Below are 19,952 nucleotides of genomic sequence, written 5' to 3' on the forward strand. Positions count from 1 at the left end.
TAAAATTTATTAACCAATGTAAATGTGAGGTTTTAAAATTGAGGCCATAAGACTTAAATAGACAAATAACAAAATAGAATTGCATAAATTGGCTCAAATTTACTTAATTAAAAAGACATAGTCTTTGGGACGGTGTACATGCATTCCAAGCTCTCTGGAATGAATCTGCAAGTTACAGATTTGTTGTTCTTATTAAGCGAAGGCCTATTTTTCTTTTCCCAAAAAATATTACGCGGAATAGACCCGAACTGAAAAAATTAAAAAGGGCAAGGAGTCGTTCGCGCGACTAATTTTTTAGGGGTCTGTGTCGAGTATTTGTATCGTACACTGAATATATATGGAGAGAAGCATCCTCAACTTCATTGCCGGACAACGAAGAACAAATTTAAGACAGAGGAGATTAATAGGGATGTTGAGTAATCCAAAGGTATGAAATTTGATTCTTGCAATACTTAACACCAACGCAATGAATGCACCAACTGCTAAACTATAAGTATTGGTATGTTGAATGGATTGAACAATCTATTTAGGGCAGGCTGTTGGCCCAATACGTTTACGTACCTAAAATTTCCTCCAAATGAGATAATTCTCATGATTCATTTTTTAAAAAATTGGAAAAAATTGGCGAGTTGCCCTTGAAGCTTCTACCTCTGCCTTAGATGCCACAATTGAAGGGTATTTCTTTCTTCCATCTTTGACTTGCACTCTGTCATTCACTATAAAGATCAACACAAAATGATTAAACAGATTTTATAGGATCTAGGTAGATGAGGACTAAGGGGTATATGGCATATGCACATTTTTGGTCCTTTTTTCAACATTAGATTAGTCTGTCTGTTCCTGGTTCGAATTTGAACTTTAGCCTTCATTGTGGTAATTGCTCTGCCTTGCTATTCAGTTAAACCCTTTAGATAATTGAACTGTGCTATGTTTGATTATATTTGTTCTGCGTCACAACTCAGTTGCGCTCGCCTACCAGATTCAATTATGTGTGCTTCATGTTACCACTTAGTCACACCCACCAGGCAATTAATCAATATCATACTCAACTATATTTTGGTTTTAAACAAAAGGCAATTGCCAATCAACGATATCCCACAGTATACATTCATTAGATGTAAAACCGGCATTTCCTCAACTGGCTAATAAATCAGTAACATAATGATCACTTCTCTTCTTCTCTTGTAATGGCTAATTACCATGAACAGTTTATACTGTTCAATAGGCATAGTCAGCGTCTTATTGTAAAAAATATCTGGGAAAATAAGTAGGATCCGTATTGGATGCTAGTTCATTATCATCTGTTATTGCGCCCCTTGGGATGCACTGCATCTGTGGTATATTTCTGAATTTGAATGCTTTATCGTATCCCCAGGAAATAGAAGCTGGAGTTCCAGATATGAAAACCACAATGCTTTTACCATTTGAGGTGATCCTTGTCGACAAATAGTTCTCAATGTTTAATTTCACGCGTCTTGTATATTCTTTAATTCTGCTGAAGCTTTCTAATTCACTGACCAGCCTCATCTTTATGGGACACGTTTCCTCTTCTTTATGGGACATGTTTTAGGCCCTTCATTAGCAAACTATTTGGAATTCTCAAATTCTAAGATACTTAATTCTTAGTATCATGTCGGTAACAATGCCATTGTTCTTGTTTTTCCCTCATGCACATCTTTAGCTTTGATGATTTAAATTTTGGAATACCAAATTAACATCTATGCATAGGCTTGTTGCGTTGCCTTTTGAGGTTATAATAATATTGTAATCTCTTCCACTATTGCTTTCCAGTTTCCCATTGTTGTGAAGTTGCCTGATATATGCTGATGGGGTTTTAGAGGAAACTGCTACTTTTCAATTTGGTTGTAACTTTCTGGCATTGTGCTAAATTTGAAATTCGATAGAAGCTACATAGCCTTAAAGAGTTGAATTGCTGTTCTCTTTTTTCTTTTAACTGTGCATACCAATTTTCATAATCAAATAGGGCTACATGAAATCATTCTGGGTGAAAAATAGAAACTCATTAGACCATTTAATCTGTTCACATATGGTGATTGAATTTCCACTTGGGAATTATATTGTGTCTCTTAAGACTGTTGCATTATTTAGTCTTGGAATCCTTGGTTTCACAATAAAGGTAATTATTTGCTTTAAAAGCATTCAACATTCTTCCCAAAAATTATTCAAGGTTAATGCTAACCATATTGTACAGGGTTTCTATTGGAAAATAACAATGCCAAAACATTCATATTGGAAATCTAATTCAGATCACAATGAAAGATACAATTTACTTATCAATTCTTATCAATACCAAGGTCTAAATGAATGGAAGCAAAGCAAACAACAAGTGATTACCTACTACTCTACATCTATCGTAACCATAGTTACAAGAATCAGACTTGGCATGCTGATTTTTTGATTTGGCACCCAGACTCAGCAAATTGTGCTTGTATTTTGAAGTTCGCATGGTTGGCTCAAGACATGAATTTCAATCCTCTGAAGATTTGACACATTAACACCAGACCTTTCCAATCATGCATCTAAAATGAGGGAAAAAAGTTAAAACTCAATTTGTCCAACTTTGAGTTTCAAGCTCAACATTAATGTAAAAAAAGATATATTTTTTTTGTTTTAATTTTTAAACTTAAATTATGCTCTCAATAGATTTAGTTAGCTGCAATCTTGTTTGACTTGTTTTGCATGTGTCTCGTGCAAAGAGGACTCCTTGTGTAAGTCTATAGATCTCAATCTTAGATATTATCTTTACTCTAAGTTGAGGATCAGGTACCATCCTATCTATGGTTGTGTGGAGCCCACATAGAACCTCCTCATTAGCCTTGAAATCTGGACAAAATTGGAATGCCAGATTTGGGAAATAGGTAGCTACGTGGAAGGGCTTATGAAGTTGAAGGTGCCATCGTCGATTGATGATGTCTCATATGGAATGATACTTATCCTCAACCTCAACATAAATGGATCTAATGGTCTCCTTGGCCCTATCCATAGTTTCACATATATAGTCTATTTTGGGCTTCTCCCTATCAGCAACTCAAAGGTGAACAACTAAATGCTCTGTGAACTGCAATCATTATTAAACGATAATATAAATAAATATGAACAAAAAAACAAATAGAATGGTAATACTAACAAAAAAAAAAAACAGAAATATCAAATATAAACTAGCCTCTACAATCTCCTTCATCAAAAGGCAAAAGCTATGCCCATAAAAAATCCAATCAGCCATGTCAACCTTTAGATTGGTTCTAGCATATCATGATTTAATGTCCCCTTAAGTTGTGACTTATGAAATAGGAACATTTAACTTATAAGAATCAATTGCAAGTGACTTCTTTCCTTAATTTCACTATTAATACTTATAAATAATGATAATTCATGCGAAAATGATTTGATACACATTGATTTCCACTTGTAATCTGATGCTATGAAGTTAATATCACTACTATCTCTGATTTGACAGTTAGGTGTATGCAAAATGATTTTGATATATATATATATATATATATATATATATGTATGTATATATATATATATATATATATATATATATATATATGTATGTATATATATATATATATATATATATATATATATATGTATGTATATATCTATATCTATATACAGACGCACAGAGAGAGAGAGATATATATATACACTAGGTGCAATGCAATCGATGTTGTGTGTGGATGGATTATCTCTGGCTTTTCCTGATATATTTGGTGATGTTTATACAAGGATGATCTCTGATCTGCAACTCCGCTATATCTGATGTAACAGCGAGAATATGCTGTAAGTTAGATGTTTCAATCTGCAAAATTGAATAGAGAATGCTGCTCTTTCCAATGTGTTACTGTGTAATGTATGCTTCAGATCTCCTTCCTTAGTTTATAGTGATAATGCTATGCAAGCTGTGTTTGCGTTGGGCAATGATCTTATGCAATGTCTTGGTGCTAGCTGATTGTTATCTTTTGCAATTCCCTCTTCCACGTCTTGTTTCCTTTCAAGGATTTATAGTGCAAGTTTCGATCAGATTGTGTTTTATATTATTTCCTTTATATTTTCTTATTACCTCCTGCCTTTCCTTGACCAATGAGGGCTGGCATAATATACCTTTGCCCCTCGATGGAATGGCTGCATGAGAGGGGTCATATCTCTTCCGATATCAATCGCACCTCCTTGACAAATATTTCCTTTGCAAGTAAAATAAACTTTACCTATAAACAAATTGCTGTTCTATCAAGTCGCTGTGATTCTTATTATCAAATCGTTGCTTATATATGGATCTAATGCTAAGTCCACCATATTATATGGATTTGAACTTTGTCTTGGGGTTATTGCTTCAATCTGCAATCTGTATCATTCCACATTGCTACGATTCTGCAAGGTCCCCATACGTGGGCTCATCCTGTATCATCGTAGAAATCGACTTTTGTTTTCCTTTGATGACGACTCTCCCATCATACACTTAACCTCTCACAATTATTTCATCATTCTTATCGATCAGTTGGTATGATAATTTTTTTGTTTATAGATTTAAGCCTGAACATAAATGTACGATTGTAATAGATCATTCACCTCTTTGCCTACTTCCTTTAATGACCCTTTTTGATTCACTTTGCAATTTTGTCTCTTTTAGAGACTTCGCAAAATTGAAGAACTTGGTGGCCATGGTGTAAAGGATGGGGACATCACAGATACTTATCCTCAACCTCAACATAAATCGATCTAATGGCCTCCTTGGTCCTATCCATAGCTTCATATATATAGTCTATTTTGGGCTTCTCCCTATCAACAACTCAAAGGTGAACAACTAAATGCTCTGTGAACTGCAATCATTATTAAACAATAATATATTAATTATGAACAAAAAACAAATAGAATGGTAACACTAACAAAAAAAATAACAAAATTATCAAATATAAATTAGCCTCTACAATCTCCTTCATCAAAAGGCAAAAGCTATGCCCATAAAAAATCCAATCAGCCATGTCAACCTTTAGATTGGTTTTAGCATATCATGATGTATGCTTCTCTTCACTAACTAACATGTGCTTCAAGGCAACCTTTCATGGAAGTAAATATTGCAATGTGATAAAGTTTTTTGCAAAGTGGGTAATTCTAGGATGAGCCAACTCTTTCTTGTTTGTATATTTTCTCTTTATATTGAGGATCCAAGCATGGTTGTATATGTATTTACAAATAATTTTACCATGCTCCATAAATGATTTGATTCACAGGATTTTGTCAAGATTATATAATATGAGGTAAAGGCAACGAGCAACATGAAAGGATGAGCAAGATTTGAGGTCTAAGAAAAAATGGCTATGGCTGTGAAAGGATATGTCTAAGAGCTTAAGCAAGGGAAAAACAATGGGGATGACAATGGAGAACGGAATGGAGGCTATAAACTATAAGGACTCTCTGCTTTCAATGTCATTGGTGGCCTCTAATGCTTTAGATCTTTTTCTCTCGCTTGCCGCCTTTGTCCTAATGCCTTCCTTGCATGTTACCTGTGTTGGAGTAGTGGAGTGTTTACCAAGTTTTCTCAATGATGCCTTATTACCTAATGAGTGTAATGGAGGGAAAAATAACTTTTATATGGGCAACACCAGGAAAAACAACCTATATATGGGCAATACTACATTTTAGGGTATTTTGTGAGTAAGCACATAAAAAGAATTAGGGCATATTGACAATTAGACTAAAATTCAACTCACTAGGAGATAAGGACTCTAATGTTACTTGGTTTGGTTGCTCCCATGAGGGTGCTATATTGAATATTCTAAAATAGATATAGTTCCCCAAATTTTAGAGGTGGTTTGGGGATAGTTTCATAAGGCTTAGGGTGCTCATAATATCCTTTTGTGATCAAGGGAAAATGATAGAAACATGATGAAATGGTCCTACAACATACAACAGGAAATGAACATTAAAATGGTTGTAGGAGGAAGTTGCAAAGAAGACCTCACTGACCAAAGTAGACATAATGTTAGCCTTTGTCATGCGAATCTATAATAAATCTTCGAATGGCTTTCCAATTCGAGAAGAATCTCCAAAAGTCATTGTGGGCATTTGTGTGGCATGGATAAGGGACTTTGTCTTCGATTGGGGGTTACCACCAATTGATCCACTTGAGGTCGTTCTAGTATCATGTGGCACTTGTTCCTTAGGAATGCTCTTTAGGATATGTGTAGAGGTCGCAGCTGGGTCCTTAAAAGGTTGTGCAAGTCTTTGTGGTGTGGTAGGCGGCGTGGGTTTAAGTTGCACAACTGTTGTGTGTGTTGTTGTTGGTGTAGTTGCAGCTGAAGTTGTCCTTTGTGCCTGCACTTGTCATGAGGAATCTTGGTGACAACACCTTCTGCAATCTTTCTATCATGGATAGGCACAAAGTGGTCCATTTTTCCAATCTGGAATGTACCTTGGTAACCATAGTCTTCTATTACAGAAGCCTTGCTTGAAACATGTATGAGTTTATGGAGTTTGTACATCTATTATCAACTACAAGGACTTTGGGTGCTCTTCTTGTTGGCGAATATCATCTTGGATAGGATCAACATTCTTGTCACTTCCATGCTCTACACTTCATGTTGCCTAGTGGGGTGCCATGTGAATTATATGCTTCCTCTGCTAAGGTGCCTATGATAGCCAAGAATATAAGCGTTTTGGAGCTAAATTTTGACAAAATCCATCTTGCAAATAGATTGAACATAAGTTTGATGATCAAAATGACAATGTTATGTAGGCCACCCATGCATTTACTTGCCATTTTAAATGCAAATCTGCTCCATAACCATGACATCTCTTGAAAAGCCACATCAAATTCTCTTGATCAAATGGTAAGTTCATTTTGCATGCTTGAAAAATCATCAATTGACCTCTTTTTGTTTACGAGTTGTCAACTCATCATATCAAACACCAATCACTTTTACAGGTACATCTTTTGACATGCTAGTTTGCCTCAATCTGCTAGTGACAGCAAAGTTTAACCCTCCTAAACTGTTTAAGAGTTACAATTTCTTTCTGTGCGATTACTGTACTAAAACAAATCAGATTTTGCTTTAATTTTAGAAAACGTAAAACATTTCAGATTTGATCTAATATGGTAAAACATAGAGCTGGGAATGAAAATTATAATGATTTATGCTACAAAAACAGTCTGCAAAAAGGAGGAGAAAGACATGTTGAAGCAGTGAACAACCATGAGAACTGGACTCAGGAAGGCTGCAGGGTCATCTTCGGTGATTTTCAGCAAATTCTAACAACTTTGAATTTTTAGGTGCCTATGTTTTAGAGTCTGGCACTCATGTCCCTGCATCTAGCGCTCTTGTTTGGGTATTGGGAGCTCTCCTTAGGCACTCGTGTCCTTAGCTTAGAATTTGCTACAAATTTAGGAATTGTTTGTCTCAAAGATGAAAAAATATTAATCAGCAATAAATCTTTTGGCCGAAATTTTAAAAAAAATCGGGAATTGGCAAAAAATTGGGAAAAAATCGGGCAATAAATCAGCTAATTTATTGAACATTTGATAGACTAAATTTATAGAGCACAATAACATATTTTTGGTTTCCATCATATATAAATCATATATGAAATTATTGGGGTGGGCAGCAATATGTAGTTCTACTGGTTATATAAAATGTTATAATTTAGCACTACTGGTGTATGAGATTTTTGTTTTTCAGAATCATGTTATAAAAATGTGCTCTTAAAATTTATTTCATGTAATTTATATATAATTATAAAAAAATGTAGCACCCATATTGTATGTAATATATATAATTATATATATTGAAAAAATTAATGAGCAAGCATTCGAATGAGAGGAGGAAGAAAAAACCCTGTTAAAAATTGTTGAATGGCGTCGGATGTATGAAATTAAAATCGCACGGAGGAATCCTAAATCGCTAGCGTCGAGCATTGGGCGTCGGGGAGCACAGTTGCGCAATGAAAAAATCGCTTTGTTTTTTCGGTCTGCGTTTTGGTTATTTGTTTTTAGTTTTTAGTATTTTACTTTTTACTTTTTAGTTTTTTAGAAATTAGAGTTTCGTTTTTTAAGACGCAATATTTCAAATTTTAATTGCAATTTTATCCCGATTTTTTCTGCTGGAAACTCGCGATTTTCCTGGAAAAATCGGTCACAATTTTATGGCTGATTAAATCGGCTGGCTATTTGCCTCGCGATAAATCGTGATTTAGCCGATTTTCCAGTGATATTTTCATCTATGGTTTGTCTTATTTTTTTGATCCTTTTTGCTTTTGCAAATTCTTTACATGAGTCTCCAATAATGAGATATTTGCAGCTAGATATTTGGGGAGAGGAAAATTGATTTGTGCTATTGGGAAACTCCTTTAGTTAGTCCCATATTAGGTTTGTTTTAGCTTCCATGGTATCACATTAAAATTGGGATGTATGATACCTAAGTTTGGGTGTATGTGGTGTGTGCAAGGTTTTGTAGCTACCAAATCACCTAGGAGGATGTCTAGCTATAGTGGTGCATGCAACTTGATGGAGGAAAGGCAGGAGATGGATATGGCCCAAGATGCGCAAAGGGGAATGTTAGGGATAAGACTAAAAGCTTTAGATTTGAAATGAGGGGATGGAGAAAGGATTTTGAAACAAGAAGAGCTAGAGTGTCAATGGAAGATAAAACAAATGGAGGAATACAATGTAAATGATGAGGAGAGAGTAAGCTATGGAGGACGAAAGGGGAGAATTCCAAAGGTAATGTGGTGTGGATATGAGGCCAAGGAAAGCTTCAAAATCTGATCTGCAATGGTGAAGCTTGCTATCCTACAACATTGGAGTAAATTGGAAAACTTAGTAAGATTGCGTGTCAAGAGTGTAAGTGCAAAAAGATAGGGCAAATGAGATTCACAACTAGGTTTAAAGGTGGGCCTTAACCAAAGATCTATTTGAAAATGTAGCATGGATTAGGGTTCCAATAGCCATTGGAACCCAAATTTGGAACCCAAATTTGAATTTTGAAGATGGACATGAGGGGCATTGGTGTCTTGAGAATCAAGTTTCTAGTTTACAAGGTTTGGCAGAGGATAAGATCCTAAGGTTTTTTGTCCTATTTTGGCATATTTGTGTGAATTATTTTTTGGCTAGGAAATGGGTTGAATGATGCCAAAACATGAGTTAAGGAATGGTTGCCAAAATGAGTGTAGAATGTAAGATGATATTTCTAAAGTAGACAATTTTTCAATCATACAACTAGTCACATTATTCCCTTTTCCAACTATCACTACAATGAGTGTCCCCGTGCACTAAACAATTGACACAATGAAATGTTGTATACATGACATCACTTACCAATTTTACTTACAAATATTATTCATGTATATATGTGTGTTCAATTGCCATGTGCATCTTTACATGCATATTGCCTCCTTTTACTCTGTATTTTGACAAACCCTAGTATTACAATTGTGGTCTTGACCAATGTGCAATATTTTTATTTTACACTCATATCTCCAATATAGAATAAAGAGGGGTATCACCATAGACAAGTTAATCAATGCCTAATGGACATATGCAACATAACAAACATGCACTCCTATCATATCATTATCGGAATGGGTGCATGACCATAAACATATCTTGGTCCTCATTTTGCAACCTCAACCTTCATTGTACACTTTCTTCATTCATTCCATTGTCATGCACACACATTTCTATCTTGTGTATGTCTACCAAATTCCACACAACACTTATCCATTCACTTGCTGGGACTAGCATACCCTATCTCTTTATTAAGGGCATTAAACTTTGATTGAATTACATTGTTTTGGAATTGTATATTTGTACAAGAAGATATGATGAATCTTGTGCAACTACAAGCTCAACAAATTACTAACAAACTAAACAAATATGCTATGTTTACAAACAAATAATAAGAACCATAAAACAAACAACAAATAGGGCAAATCATATAGGTAATGATGGAATATCCAACATTGCCCCTTATTACATCATTTTTTTAACGTATTGATTAGAGAATCATGAAAAGTCTCAAACTTCACATGTCAAGAGGCTTGGTGAAGACATTAGCACATTATTCTTGAGTAGAGAAGAAGCGAAGCTGAATATTTTTTTGTTGAACTTGTTCTCATATGAAGTTGCAATCTACTTCAATATTCTTGGTTTGTTCATGAAACATTGGATTAAGAACAAGCTCGAGAACACTTTGATAGTCACAATAAAGGATTGCTGGTTGATTTTGAGGCTCTCCCAATCCTTCTAATATGCGATGTAGCCAAACTGCTTCACAAATTGTTGCACTTGTTGCACGATATTCAGCTTTTGTTGAGGAATGAGCAACTATGGCTTGCTTCTTACTTCCCCAAGAAATATGACTTGAACCTAAGAAGAAAATAAATCTAGATGTATATTTCCTATCATCAATAGAACCTACATAATCTACATCTTTGTATCCGGTCAAGAAGAATATGATCATTCCTTTTATATTCTAAATCATGATTCATTGTACGATGTATAGACCTTAGGACTCGTTTTGCTTCTTTCCAATGACACATCTTTGGTTCTTGCATTAATTGCGAAGGATAATTAACGATAAAATTGATATCTGGTCTAGTGTAAGTTAGATAAATCAAATCTTGAATCATCTGTCAATAGAGAGTTGCATTTACCTTAGGAGATGGATCAATAACATATAATTTCAATTTTGATTCCATAGGTGTAGGCATGGGTTTGGAATCCATCATTTTGAATTTCTCAAGCGCTGGCTTGGCATATTTTGTTTGCGATACAAAAATGTGGTGATTAGTTTGCCATACCTCTAAGCCAATACAATAGTGTAGTAGGTCGAGATTTGTCATATCAAATGCTTTCTTGAGATCATTTTTGGTTGTCTCAACCATTGTCTCTGAGCCGCCTGTGATAACTAGGTTATCAACATATACATTAGTAATCACAATATCTCCCCTTTGTTCCTTAAGGTAGAGATTTGGATCATATTGATTATTGAGACATGGACCAGCTAGGACTCGAACCTAGGACCTTCCATACGCTGTTGGAGTGCTCTACCACTGAGCTACTGGCCCCTCTTGGACCATTCCATCGTCGGTCCGGGTGTGGCTTATTTCCAACACCAACACCCCCCCTTAAGCCACACCTCTCGTGTGCTTGGGGCTCCTAGCCTGGACCTGGCTCTGATACCATTTAGAGACATGGACCAGCTAGGACTCGAACCTAGGACCTTCCATATGATGCTGGAGTGCTCTACCATTGAGCTACTGGCCCCTCTTGGACCAGTCCATTGTCGGTCGGGGTGTTGCTTATTTCCAACACCAACATTGATGCCTACTAAATCCATGTTTTAGCAAATGTTAATCAATTTTAATATACCAAGCTCTAGGAGCTTGTTTGAGATCGTAGAAAGACTTAATAAGTTTGTATACCTTTTCTTCTTTACCAGGTGAAATGTATCCCTTTGGTTGGGTCATATAGATCTCCTTCATAAGGTCTCCATTGAGAGTGCACTTTTTACATCCATTTGATATGATTTCCATCGAAATTGTGCAACTAAAGCAAAAATCATTCAATTGTTTTGATATGAAAATGTTTCTTCATAATCAATCCCTACTTTTTGGGTATATCCCTTAGCTGCTTGTCTAGCCTCATATTTATCTATACTACCATCTGCCTTATACTTAGTCTTGAATATCCATTTACATCCAATTGCTTTCTTACTAGGTGGTAGATCAACAAGATCCTAAGGCTTGTTTTTCATTAGAGATTGATACTTTGTGTCCATAGCCTTTTTCCAAGGTTGTAATTCTAGTACTTCCTAAACATTAGATGGCTCAAGGTTATCAACAAGTGAACTCATTAGTGCTAGATTTACCTCATTGCGAGCCATATTGTGAGTCCTTGGTCTTGAAGTTGAAGCATCTGGGACTCCATCTAGCTTTGCATCACAAATGGTACTAGTATACCACTTGGGCATAGGTCTCGTGACATTTGTTGGTGTTGAATTTGTTTGACCATCAACATCCCCATTACTTTTCCCATCCATGTTGAATATAGGAGCATTATCTTGACCAAATGATGATGTGGGAGAAGAACTTAACTCACTCTTCTCATAAAAAATGACATTTTTGCTAATATATATCTTCTTGGTGGTAGGACCCATAAGATGATAGGCCTTAGAGTCACTACTAACCAAGAAGAATACATCGAATGGATTTTTCATCAAGCTTCTTTCTTTGTTGCTTATGAATGTGCATGTATGTTCTGCAACCAAATACACAAAGATGAGAGATAGATGGCTCTACCCTTGTCCAGGCTTCTTTTGGTGTGATGCCATTAAGTGCTTTGGTAGGTGCACGATTCAGAACATAAACTATTTTATGCACAACTTCAATCCAATATGCATGTCCCAAGTGATAATCCTTCAACATGCTATGTACCATTTCCAGGATGATGCGGTTATGCCATTCAACAATTCCATTTTGCTGAGGTGTGTCAGCTGTAGTTAGTTGATGCTGAATGACATGTTCCTTCAAATAGGTGGAGAATTCTATGTTGGTGTATTCCATCCCCCGTTTTGAGTGAAGGACATGAACACGATGATTCCTATCTTTCTCCACAAGAGTGCAAAATTTTTTGAAGTAGGAAAAGGCTTCATCTTTACTTTGCAAGCAATATGCACACATTTTCCTTGTGTGGTCATAAAAAAAAGATGAAATTACCTGAATCCATTGTGATTAAGTGCCATGGGTGTGTACATATTGGTATGCACTAGCTGCAAAGGTTGGCTTGCATGATGCTCCCCAAGATAGAAGGGTGCTCAATGTTGTTTTGTAGCAATACAACTAGAACAAACAACACTTGACTTGTCAAGTGAGGGAAGCCCATTGGCCATTCCTTTCTTGACCATCCTTAGTCACTAAGACTTGATCAATTGTATCAAGCGTAAACATTTTACTATTTTCAAAGGCTCTTGCAAGTTGCAACAATTTTTGAATGTTTAGACTTATCATGAATTATGCATACCTTTTTATCATCATTTTTATCAAATTCAACCCTTAAGTTGTGGTCAAGGAATTGATTGACAGAAAGAAGATTCTTGGTAAGTCCAAGCACATAGAAGACTTCAGTGAGCCTACACCTATGTATGCCAAACTGCAAAGAGATTTTGTCAATACCTTCAATGCTGTAGGTGGTGTCATCTCCAAGAGAAACTTTACCATGATTGAGTTTCAATGTGTGAAACCACTCCTTCTGTCCAGTCATTTGCTTGGTAGCACTTGAGTCCACATACCAAATAGAATTCAATCGTGAATTATCTTCACAAGTGTGGGCAGAAAACACATATTTTTCTTCTAGAGAGTCTTCTTCAACAACATTTCCATGTTGTTTCTGTTTGTTCTTTTGCTCTCATCATGTATTGCCACTTGAAATGAGTTATTTGGATGTGATTTGTTGTACGATCCATGGGCCAATAAGTTGTAGAAACAATTTTTCACATCATGTCCAATCCTTTCACATATTGGACACTTCTTCTAAGATCTGGATGAATTACTAGTTTTGGGAGGTTCACTAAACTACTTTTTTAGGCTTCTTGCCCTTATGGTGTATGGTCATTGCATGATCCCCCTCACCATTTTCTTGGCTTAGAGACTCTTCTTTCTATTCTGTTTTGTGACATTCAAAGTTTTCACAAACACTTTGTATTTGGAAGGCAATGCTTGCAAGACAATGGGCACTAGGATAGCATCTTCAATTGTTTCTCCCAATGCTTGTAGCAAAGCTCTCAACTAAGCAATCCTTCTGAGAAAGGATTCTGTCTGTTCTGCATTCTTCATCTTTGGGATATTTAGCCGACTCTAAAAAATTGTTACTGATTTTGATTCTTTGCCTCATACACTGTCTTGAGCTTGTCCCATGCATCTTTGGTTGTGGACGTGTCTTGGATAAAAAGCTGAACTTCATTAGACATGTTGAACATGATTGATTTGGCCTTTTTGTCGGCTTGATCAACTTTCTTTTGCTCATCAACAATAGTCTTATGTTGTGTAGTGGTAACATTGACCACATGCCAAACTTCTTCATACTCGAGTTGAGTTTTAAGGTTGGTCTCCCATGCAGAATAATTAATCCCACACAATACTTGGGAATTAGGAAGAAGAAATTTTGGAGAACTTCCTACTATTGTGTTAGCCAAATATAGATGCTATTTTGTCCTATTTCTTGTCACTCATATTAACGATTTGCTGTAGAGGAGAGGATAATATAGGAAGAAAAATAACATCTTCAAAAAATATAAAATAAATTGAGAGCCATATACATTGTCTTCAATAAACAAGAGTTCGTTTTTGAATTTTCCTCATGCCAAAATCATACAATATTTCAAAGAAGAGATGCAATTATACTAGTTTGGTAGCATGCACACATGGTACAATGAAAAAACCCCAAATCATACTTTTGACATGATTCTGTTCATCTCTGAGCCAATAATTATGACAAGATACTTCAGCAATCCAGAAGCTAATGGTTTTGTTGTGGACAAAAATGGCTGGCTATGTACTCAAACTAAAATTTGTATCGAGAATCAGGGTCATTGAATTTGTACTAGTGGTTCACTCCTTTGGTTTATAGATGCTCAGTCCTTATCGGCTAGATTGTGTACTTCTCTAAGAATTCGTGTTTGAAAGCCTTTAAATCTTCACAAGATGTACAAACTACAAACTATCTAATTTGATTGAAATATTCTGTTCATGGCAATTATGCTAATAAACTGTGCTATGCTTATATTATTGACTAAAATATTCAAAACCACAATATACAAATTATAAATTGCTTCAAATTCAAATGTTGAACCTTCTATTTTTGCTCAGCCTCCACTATGTCACTCCTTGAGAGCAACTTCTTTGAAGGCTCTGCTAACTTCATCACTCATTCGATGATCAAAAATTAAAATTAGTGAAGCCACTAGTGCCTCGTTTGGAATGACACTCGAATATTGCAAGCAATATTGATATCTGTGGCCTAAGAAATGGATTGCGGCCCAGCCTATGACATGAATCAAATGTGTTTTAAAGGTAGGAAGGCAACTGTCCTTTAATGGGGCTTCATCAATGTAAGTCAGATTGCCTTCTTTGTATCTGCTTTGCATGAATGGCAAGACATCACTTTCAACAAACATCTCTCAGTTTGAGAGTTTCAAATATCACAGCCTACAAGCAATGAGACGTCCATGTCATCATCCACAAATTTTTGATTGGAGTGAACAGAGGTTTCTTTAAAGATTCAATCAAATTGGACTTTGCAAAATACTCCTTAAGCAGGGATGATGTCTAGACAAAGGCTCATGACCAGCTGACCAAAAGAAAGCAAGGTTGCATGAGCTTTGTCCAAGCTTCACACATTGCAGTTGTGTTCATGTCTTGCCATAAATATCAGAGATAACCTAAGACTATCAGTAAAAATAAGGCCCAATCTGTAATTTGGATCTCCACACAACTGGCTTGATGCCTCCTCGTCATGTCTGTTCAAAGCTGCCTTAGTAGTACAACAACAAAAATATCGTCACCACCTATACACTGAGACTCAATGGATCGTTTTTGATAGCAGCGACCTTTTCAAGAATCTTGCCCCATTTTGGATGATTTTACACAATCTTCAAGGATCCTACGATCTCTTCAATAGTTCCTGCTCTGATATTATATTAAGTGCATCAAACTCTGATTGAATTACATTGCATTGGATCATATATTTATACAAGATATGATGAATCTTGTGCAACCACAGGTTCAACAAATTACTAACAAACTAACCAAATATGCCAAGTTTACAAACAAATAATGATAGCCATAAAACAAACAACAAATAGGGCAAACCATATGGGTAATGATGGAATATTCAACACCCTTTGTTTGATATCCTTGCAATCTGCTATCACTGTCCATGTGCACCCTGATAACTCAAGCTTCTTTGTCTGTTTTGCACCATACTTTAATTTGTGGTGCACTAGCATGAATTGAAAACATTGCTAAATCTAACTTACTACTGAAACTTCATTACCGACACTTGACTCAAAGCAACACAAGACCCAAAATCATGGTAGGGAAGTGAAGCTTGATCTTGCATATAATTGGCTGCAAGGTGTATGATGCTAGATCTAAAACAAAATGCAAAATAGATTTAAACAATATTAAATCTTCATTCTAAATCAAGTAAAATACCTTCAAATTGAGCATAAAGAAGACCAAACCAAATAATTCTTACCTTCGCTTGCCAAGCAAGAGATTTCCTTTGTTGAATGGATTTTCTTATGGATGTGATAGATGTAATTGCTTTTGGAGTCTTCAAGATCTTATTAGCATGGGCCTTGCCAATAGATGTGTCATTGAGAGTTCATTTTTGTCTCTTTGTATATGGAGGATGAGGGCTCGATATACAAGTGTTTGATTAGGGATGTGAATAGTTGAAATTTAACGATGGATGGATGGTGGAGATGCACTTAGAGTGTTGGATCATGTGAAAGGGAAGCTTTAATTTAAATTTTGGAGGGATAACTTCATTTAAATTTTATTTATTTATTTTAAGTGGGTGAAAAGAGATTAATTTTTTTTAATTTAGTAATGGGGTGTAAATGAATTAAGTTAATTTATTTTAATAATGAGATGGAAATAGATATATATATATTAATAATTAGTGATTATTTAGTGAGGTGAATAGAGGGGTTTGTGGAAGATAATTAATTATGTGATGTTTAGACATTATTTTAGATGTGGTCAATTTGAGTGTCTACATTTGTCCTTGTGGAATAGTGTTGTGACAAGAAGCAATAACTTATAAAAAAAAAATGTCCCAAGTGCTAATATTAGACTAGGAGTGGATTAGAGATGCTCCTATCAAGAGAGCTCTTGAAATGTGAACATGTGATTTGGAATATCGCTTGTGACGCTTTGTATGTTTTTGATGATGGGTATATGCTAGTAATCTTGTAGGAGTAACAAATGATTGAACAACTTGGTGTTTGCTTTAGCATAGGACAAGATGCACCATGATATGGAAAAACCATGATGATGTTGTACCATATGTGCGAACAATTGACTTTTAAATATAAATAGTAAGATGCCCTAGGACACATCATGATATGATAGACCATGATAACCATGGTGGAATATGTTGTAGGATGAAAAACTTGTATGTTTAATAGCAATACACAATCAAACAAATAAGCAAATGAATGAGAAAGACACGAGGATTTACTTCTTGCCAAAGTGAAAACCAAGTTGTTGAGTGCTGTGATAGTGATAGTGATGCTTGTGGTAACAATATATTTCTACAAAATGGTCTTAGATTGGGAACAATGTATCCCAATGGATGATATAATGATCAGTTATCTCTAAACAAGACCCTTGCCTTAGCTAAGGGCAAAACCTATGTGAGGTGATTGGTTATGTTTGTAATGCTTGATTGTTTGTCCAAGTTTGAGACGCATTTGTGTGTAAAATTTGGATGCAATGATGTTTCCAAGTTGTTTTCTTGTTTGCATATTATTGAAGGGTAGTGCTTGTAATAGTACGTGTTTTTGAATTCTAGGAATTATGCTGTAGAAGAGTGTACATCGCGAGGCCAATAGTGTGCAATAGAGAGACTCAAGGTGTTTTCAAAAGCATGAATCAATATTTTGTCCAAGTCCTTAGCAAGGTCAAAAAAGAGATGTTGGTGGATGAATGCAATATGATTATGATAGGCTATGGGAAGGAAACAATATGTATCGAATGGAATAGATGGATCAAACTTATTCCTAAGTGTAGAGGGTACTTGTAGACTTTGGATAATTGGTGCTACACATGATGCTTGCAAGTAAGTTCTCATCACGGTACTTGCCTGTTGCACCATAGAAGTGGTTTTCACTAGAGAGTGATTTTTCTTTTTACTATTTTGATTTTTTTCCTTTTATTTTATTGATGTTTTTTCAAGTATGAAAATTTGAGGCTCATGGTGTTCAATGGTTCTTCCAGTTCTTGAATACTTGGTGTAACCAACTTGTATGCATTTGAGCCAAATTTAGCAATGATGATGTAGGGGCCTAGCCAATTAGGCTCAAATTTTCGTTTCGTTTCTTTTTCTTGATTGGTGCTTTTTTGATTCTCCTTTAGAATGAGATTGCCAATTTTAAACTCTTTAGATCTTGTAAATTTAGTGTATTTGCGATGCAGTCGGTTGTGGTATGCTTCGAGTGATTAAGTGTATAGAGCTGTCGTTCCTCAAGGAGTTCTAATTCATGGAAATGTGCAACCACATATTCTTCATCATCATTTATGTCTTGCAAAGAATTGTGCAATGATGGTAACTCAATCATAATTGGTAAAGTTGCTTCAGCTCGAAAAATTGGAGAATAGACGGTTGCTTTAGTAGGGGTCTAGATACTAGTGTGGTAAGTCCACAAGTGGGGTAGGTTTGAAGGTGCTAATCACAACCAACCCACAATTTGATGATGCCAATCATGACCATCATCATTGATGATCGTTTTAGAGTATCTTGATAAGAGTCTTGTTGGATGCTTCAACTTGGCCATTAACTTGGGCATAGTATAGTGTGGACCATTTGTGCTTGACATGGAACTTGTTGCAAAAGGTTCAGATTTCATGGCTCTTGAAGGACTCACCATTATTCTTAATGATTGAAGTAGGGATATCATGCCGATAGATGATGTGGCTGCGAATAAATTTAGAAATTTGCTTGCTGGTCACATAGGTGAGAGGAATTGATTTTGCCCACTTAGTGAAGTATTTTGTTGTGGTAGTGATATGCTTATGGTCATTAGAGAAAGAAGGGTTGATTTTGCCAATGAGACCAAGGCCCCATGTGGAAAAAGGCCATGGAGGCATGATTGGTTGCAAGATTTGAGATGGTGCATAAATTATGCCCCCATGTTTTTGACATGCCACACACTTTTTGACATATTGATAGGTGTCGTGTTCTGTGGTGGGCCAATAGTATCCTACTCTTAAGAGCTTTTTTACAAGGACTATGCTGCTTGTGTGTATTTTGCAAATACCATTATGAACTTCTTTGATTGCTAGGTTTGTTTCATCTGAATTTAAACATCTTAACAAAATGCCATTATAATTCCTATGGTAGAGTGTGCTGCAAAGGAGGGTGAAACAAGATGTGTATTGGATAAAAGATTTGTGTTGGTTGGGTGAGAGGTTGGTGGAAGGATTTGGTCATGGAGGTAGTTGTAAATGTCATTATATCCACGGGAATTAGGACCAACAAGTTCACATGCCATTTTTGTTTCTAGGATGTTGTATGTAAGAAGTGGAAGTTAAACCAAAATTTGATATTGTTCAGTATCTTTCTATATCATGAGGAGAGAACCAACTATTGCCATGGAATCAACAATTTTGTTGTTCATTTGAGAGATTTTCTTGAATTGGATGTGTATAATCTAATGCTTAAAATTGTTAACCATCCTTTTATATGGAATGAACTTCATCCTTTGTATGGTATTAATCATTGACTTGCTTGATAACTAATCAAGAATCATCAAAGATTGATAAATGTTGTATGTTCCATTGAATTATTAGTTTCAAACCTGAAGTTAGTGGTTCATATTTAGCAGTGTTATTTATACAAGGAAAACCAATCTTGAATGCTTTAGGTGTAAAATCTCTTTGTAGTGTAAGGAATAAGATGCCTGCCCCCAAGCCACAAGTGGTGAAAGATCCATTGAAATGAAGTTTCCATTTAGGTGATTCTTCAAGAGTTAAGATAGATTCATTTGGAAAGTCAAATGGTGTTTTTGTCAATTGATTTGCTTCTACCTATCCTTCGATTTCCTCTTGATCTACAAATGTATTTGAAAATTCGTTGTGTATGTTAGTGAAAGTTCCTTTTCTTTAGGATTCAAAGTTGCTACAATTTGAATGATCTTATGATTCTCTTG

At 35.6% G+C, this 19,952-nt stretch overlaps 1 protein-coding gene across 5 annotated transcripts in view; it reads left to right on the forward strand.

The window, feature by feature from the left end:
• The first annotated feature begins 211 nt into the window (after positions 1 to 211).
• The window catches only part of LOC131044252 (uncharacterized protein At4g10930), a 167,394-nt gene continuing 147,653 nt past the window's right edge, over positions 212 to 19,952 (forward strand). Inside the window, exons 1-2 of one of the 5 annotated variants that reach the window (XM_057977545.2) lie at positions 298 to 427; positions 1,376 to 1,429. Coding sequence is in view for 3 of the 5 variants with exons in the window: in XM_057977547.2 (XP_057833530.1) it covers positions 338 to 427 (90 nt within the window). In the remaining 2 variants the exon portion in view is untranslated. Of the gene's footprint in view, positions 428 to 1,375; positions 1,430 to 19,952 lie in introns of all 5 variants that reach the window. The other 4 variants (XM_057977547.2, XM_057977543.2, XM_057977549.2 and 1 more) reach the window with 4 other exon arrangements.

The sequence above is a fragment of the Cryptomeria japonica genome, chromosome 3, assembly GCF_030272615.1.
Source record: "Cryptomeria japonica chromosome 3, Sugi_1.0, whole genome shotgun sequence".
NCBI lineage: Eukaryota > Viridiplantae > Streptophyta > Pinopsida > Cupressales > Cupressaceae > Cryptomeria > Cryptomeria japonica.